The sequence below is a fragment of the Limulus polyphemus genome, unplaced genomic scaffold (assembly GCF_000517525.1).
Source record: "Limulus polyphemus unplaced genomic scaffold, Limulus_polyphemus-2.1.2 Scaffold1951, whole genome shotgun sequence".
NCBI classification, from domain to species: Eukaryota; Metazoa; Arthropoda; class Merostomata; order Xiphosura; family Limulidae; genus Limulus; species Limulus polyphemus.
The window spans coordinates 91,096-97,584 of record NW_013667561.1 but is presented as its reverse complement, the minus strand read 5'-3'; the positions used below and the strand labels follow the sequence as shown (position 1 = coordinate 97,584).

The 6,489-nt window shown below is 36.5% G+C and overlaps 1 protein-coding gene across 1 annotated transcript in view; it reads left to right on the top strand.

Annotated features, from left to right (window-relative positions):
- The first annotated feature begins 1,668 nt into the window (after positions 1-1,668).
- The window catches only part of LOC106465455 (E3 ubiquitin-protein ligase TRIM9-like), a 72,546-nt gene continuing 67,725 nt past the window's right edge, over positions 1,669-6,489 (top strand). The window contains exon 1 of the mRNA XM_013925685.2: positions 1,669-2,461. Coding sequence (XP_013781139.1) covers positions 1,724-2,461 — 738 coding nt within the window. The 5' untranslated portion in view covers positions 1,669-1,723. The remainder of the gene's footprint in view (positions 2,462-6,489) is intronic.

Below are 6,489 nucleotides of genomic sequence, written 5' to 3'. Positions count from 1 at the left end.
GGGATATCATCAACACATTTGGGTGCTATTACCACAGACATTATCCGTCATGACAATAAGTTGACAACCAGGACCGAAAACGGTATAGCGATATTTAATCCATTATTGTTTTATAGTGCTAAGTTAATCACCAATTAACAATTAATGTATTCAATAGTTTGTAAGCTGTATACACACACACAAGTATAAGGGAAAAATATCGCTAAATAGAAAAGCTATGTAGGGTTGGCTACTGAACTTGAAAAAAGGAACCAAACAAGATACGAGTGGAAATGGACATATCACTTGATCGGCTAATGATCACATAGACTAAGCTGTCTCGACTTTACATGGAGAATAAAATCCCTACATTACTGGCTTCTCCCACTTTATTGTACGTTGTTATTTACATACTCTTACATTTGTAACATTATAAATATTGTGTTTCTGAAACGAATCGAACTTTATTTTTTATTGGTGAAAATATAAATGCGTCAAACATTAACAAATGTGTAATTAACTGGTCAACTCCGTATGGCCGAACTGAGTATGACGACCAGTTTGACCTGACCATGCCTATGGCATAAGTAGCTGAAAGCTTGAAAAAAATAAATACAATCTGAAGTTGACTGGTTTATTGTATGTTCGTTAATTCTCTATCTTTGTTTTGGGCGTCAAATAACATTGTGCCAAACAATGTTTCTTAAAATATTAATCTGGTGCCCGAGTCACTGCATCATTGGTTTGAATGCAGTTCCAGATTCCAACAGCGACAGTTTTAACATACTTGTAACAAAATTTTAATTGACTTTCATGATTGGCTGGCTTCCATTCTTCTGATGGCTCTTCACGTAATTGAAACTCCAGAATCACTTGCTTTAAACACAGTGATTCGCTTCGAAATGGCAAATGAGACAAGATTATCTAAGTCTACTATATGTATATACATGTGTGTAACTGTATAGATATACAGCATAAACTAGATGACCAATCATTTGTATTTCAGATCACATGACCTATCATTAGCTTATTTGCTGGTTTGAATGGTTTCATACAACATTCTCTGACCCTCAATATCCCGCAGTCTTCATTTAAATTGCACATTTTTTAATGTATATAATAATATTGATATTATTCCTAATTTCTGTATGTTTTCTTGTTGTAACTTCTCTTATTCAATTTCCATGCGCTTTTTTCTTAAATGTAGCATTATAATTTTAATGATGTTCAACAATTGATTTAAATTCTTTACATTTTTCCTTTAGATACTGAAGATGATAAAATTCTGATACCGTCACCTGTGTCCCTTTTTAAGTAAGTAAACAATGTTGTTCGTCATAAGTGTCGTAATCCTTTTTATCATCAAACTTCGTTTTCGTTCAAACACATCGAGACTAATTAAGTATTTTAAAGTTAGGCTTACGTTGAATAATCTTAATATTCTAGATTCTGTAGTCTAAGTATAATGAAACTTTCAGAGTGAAAGGCGCGACTCAAAACTAAGTGAAATCAATGTCTCTACAGATTATTAGGGACAATAACCCAAAGCTAAACGTGTGCTGGAGGTGAAAGCGTATGTGCAAGCGTTGTAGCTGGGCAACGGGCGACATTCTGTGCGCAGGCGTCAGTAAGCGCCAAGGGTCGTCTTGCGTAGCTCGGTAGTAGTCTCCAAATGTGAGGATGTGGAGGTCCCGTGCGTGAGCTTCACCTTCCACTCTTCATATGTAGAGCCGACTCTCGAGCGATGGAAGAAGAACTGAAATGCCCTGCGTGTAGGCACCTCTACAAAAACCCTGTTCTCTTACCGTGCTACCACTCCTTGTGTCTCAACTGTGCTCTTCACAGAGAGCAGCCGGCCCAGAACCTTCAACCTCCACCGGACGACAGTGATAACACAGCAGACTACCCAGACGGAGACAAACTAAGCTTGGTAAGCGAGACCGATAGTGGGGTGGTGTGTAACAGCCGGCCGAGCAGCTACATCGGTAACCCGAACATACTGTTTCCTCCAATCCAGAACAGTTCCTTATCTCTGAGCTGCCCTATGTGCCAGAAAGTAGTCTATTTCGACGAGCACGGAGCCAATAACCTGCCAAAGAACAAGACATTACAGAACATAGTGGACAAGTACGGAGAAAGCAAGGAATTGCCAATCCATTGCCAGCTGTGTGAGGATGAACCCATGGAGGCTACGGTCATGTGTGAACAATGTGAAGTGTTCTACTGTGACGACTGTAGGGAAAAGTGTCACCCACTTCGAGGACCTCTAGCTGCTCATTCGCTGGTTAATCCACAGCAAGGTAAGGCCACTCTTAGATCCAGGAGTAAAGAGAAGAAGACCCACTGTGGGGAGCACTCGGCCGAGCCTCTAGGGATGTACTGTATGTCTTGTAAAATCGCTGTGTGTGGTCTGTGTTTAACGGACGGTAGGCACGCCAATCACGACGTCCAGGCTTTGGCAGGAATGTGCAAAGCACAGAAGGTTGGTCCTATTTTGTATTTTACAATGTTTTTAATTTCTCCACGTGTAGATGTTATGCCCCCGTTATCCAGTAATATCATCATTTTTGAAAGGAACCGCTTTTTCCCCCTCTTTTCCGATCTTGATCATGTCCCCATTTCAAGTATTAGTTGTACCGTGACGTTACGCTTTTTCATACTTTTATCATATTATCATATCATTTGAAGTATTAGTTGTATGGTAACGATCTGCCTTTCATACTTTTATCATATCCTCACTAAAACTACCATTCTACTTATTAGTTGTATAGTGACATTCTGCGTTTCCTATTTTTATAATATCCTCACTAAAACTACGACTTTTAATTAAGTATCTATTCAAGATCACAGTATAAATACAAAGATTACAATTTTGTTATTAAAGATTTGTTCCTAAAGTGTAAGATATGGTGCTCCTGAAATAATAATCTAGATTGAGTTTTAAACCAAAAAGTGCACACTGAATGATTAATGTTTGAGAAATAGCAAAACAAGTTTTTCTTAATTTGTTGTGTACTCTTACCTAGAATAAACTCTGTAGATGGCACTACAAACGCTATAAGCTCCATACAGATCCGTTTTTTTTTAATTGAATACGAATGTAAACACGAGAAAATCCTGCTAATGAACGTAATTCATTGGTCTCGAAAGTCATCCTATTACGTTGTTAAATTCTCTAGTAACTCACTGTTACACAAACGTTTTTATGGTGCCTTCCCCTCCATCCCGTATAACTGTGTTTGTTTTGTATCAAAGCCACATTGGACTATCTGTTGTGTCCATCACTGGGAATCGAACCCCAGAGCTTAGCGTTGCAAATCCGTAGACTTACCGCTGTCCAACCGGGGGAATCCCGTATAACCTATTTGTGTATATACCGTGCATGGAATTTCCCCTAGTTAATTGTTGTTACTATATTACTTAATAGTAGTGATCTTTATACGGTAGGGTTTAAAATCTCTTTATCTGTATTTCGTACTTTCAGGTATAATTTATACACTTCTATGTCATAGTTGTGCGCTCTCTGGTTGAGGGTCCCCACAGATTGCGCATCATAGATATAATTGTACACGATACTTCTAACACACACACACACCCTTTAAAACGTCCATTAAGCAACAAGTATTCAAAAGAAACCACACTGGAACAAGCATCTTTGGTGAAAGGTATGAAACATTGTGTTAAGCAGATCATCAAAAACCTCAACTGTTATGCAGAAAAACTGATACTTAATTAACACTATTAGATCTGACTTGTAGAGATCTAACTAATATGTTCTGTGTTTTACATAAAGTTATACAGATAACAAAGACTATGAATTCATAAGAATAAAGGAAATACATCTTTCACATTTTGCTGTTTATATTTTTGATACCAATAAATAGAATTGGAGTGTAACATCATGAGTTATAATTGATGTGAATTAGGATTAAGCAAAACATATTGAAAACTTCTTGTTTATAATCATACAAACATTTATACGAAAAATGGGCTGGACCAAAACCTTTTTTATTTTCGAAGAATGTTGTTCGGGTTTCATTTCATTTTGTTAAGTAACTTCGCTTGACGATTATTGTCTATATAGATCGTGATGCCATACCTTAACAAAAAATACAGAGTGACTTTGAGTTTATCAAAACATTGCATTATCCTTGCTTTAAAATATATTGTGATAAAGAATTAACTATGACCTAAGGTTTATAATGGACTACACTTTAGGGTTTGTCGTAATTCAGAACAACCCATGACAATTGGATTCTCAGTAATTTAGCATTCACTTTGAATTATAATTAATCATTACCTACATTTGGCTGTGAATTAGGATTTACTGTGAACTAGAGTTAACCATGAACGATATATTCCTTCCTATGTTGATAGCTGTTATCATAGTCACGTGATCTTGATCGAATTGATAGATATCACTTTTTATTTCTTATTATCGCTTAGTACCTTGTCTCCTATCGTAACATAAACACTCAAAGTTCCCATGTGACATTAAACTATAATATTAGAACACGAAAAAGTACTAGAGTAAGGATGGTGAAAGTTGTCGATGAACACGATTTTACACTGTATAATTCGCAGCAGCTGTTTTATTGCCCAAGATACCTACTTATCATTTCTATGCATTGCGAAGGTATACTAAAACTAGCTAAAAAAAGGACATTGGTTAAAATTAACAGTAAAATCTAGCTAGTTCTAAAACGTTATGTCCTTTAATGCCGATGTTTGCTTGTCATTTTGGATGTTTCTGCATAATTTCTATCTCAGATTGATTTGTTTTTTTTTAAGTTTGGTAGTGTTCCTTACAATTATTTCAACCGGACTAACAAGAATTGTATTTGTTATAATGGGTTATTTAGACGTTCACAGTACAAGTTTTATTACTTAATTCTATTAACTGACTACCGTAACACGTTTATCTTACATATTACAGCAGGTCCGGCATGGCCAGGTGGTTAGGGCGCTCGACTTGCAATCTTAGGGTCGCGGGTTTGAATTCCCTCCTGCCAAATATGCTCGCCCTTTCAGCCGTGGGGGCGTTATAATGTGACGGTCAATCCCACTATTCGTTGGTAAAAAGAGTAGCCCAAGAGTTGGCGGTGGGTGGTAATGACTAGCTATCTTCCCTCTAGTCTTACACTGCTAAATTAGGGACGGCTAGTGCAGATAGCCCTCGTGTAGCTTTGTGCGAAATTCAACAACAAACAAACATACATATTACATGATTATACGATCTGATATTTATCTGTTTATATAAATATTAGTTTTTTTTTATTATGATACCAGATACTCATTTTTATAGCAAGAACCGAGACAAACCCACTGGAATGAACAAATTCTTTGTCTTCTCAGATGACAAAGATAATTACTCTTCAGCGGAAATACAAAACGTAGCTAATTTTCTGGCTTAATGTGTCAAACCCGTACACAAGTTTAAAACAGTCCTGATGAGTTACTTACAAGAAATAAGATCACTCCCCTTTTGAATGTATTTCTTTCTGCACTTCTGGTGACGCCGTAAAGAAGTTCAAAACAAATATGTCCTCGTGGACGTGCAGGGTGTGCCAATGCTACCCTCCTCCCCCCTTTGCTATCCCTTTCCCCCGAAACCAAATATAATTAGTATGTTTATGTTCTTATTAGGGGTTTTTCTATTGCCCACCCTGTACTTTCTAAACAGTTTTGAATTTTTAAGAACCCAAGGGAAGGTAAAGGTAATCGTTTACTCTAGAGTTCTCCAATGATTTATTAGGTTTATTTGTTTCACAATTTCGCGCAAACCTAAACAAGGGCTATAAGTGCATACCGCCTCAATTTTAAACTGATACTGATGATATACTAGAGGGAAAGCAGCTAATCTACAACACCCACCGCCAACTCTGATCGAATAGTAGGATTTGACGGTCACCTTTAAAGCGCACCCATGGTTTCATAATGCAAAACATGTTTATGAGACAACTGGTCGTTAAATATGAAATCTCAGATTCACAATCTGGGCAGAATTCACAATACTATTTTATCGGTACTTATAATAATTTATTTACTCGCAGAAAATAAAGAAATACGACGTGACAATCAATATGCTCACCTTTTATGTTTTTTGTTTTGTTAACAATACTAATCAAATATGGCTGGTTAAAGGTGAAATAGTCTTCGTTGTAAGATCTGGAATTATGTTGTATTACAGCTTTAGCTGCGAATATGAAGCAAGGAGTTTGAATATAAAATTGCACGTTACGTACACAAACAGAAAAATAATTGGTTTAATATTGCCACATATTATTGCCTAATAAGCAGTCTTGACAAAAAAACAACAACAGAAATTTCAATTTAAGCCTTATTCAATATGCTCATAACGGCCAGTGTCCAATTATTCATTCTTTACGTTTACATTACCAATACTATGAACTCCTCGACGTTTCTTCCAGTTCATTGTTAGATCCATGTTGTCATGATAACGTTTAGAAATATATTTGCCTTTTACATATTAGCTTTGACGTTTATATA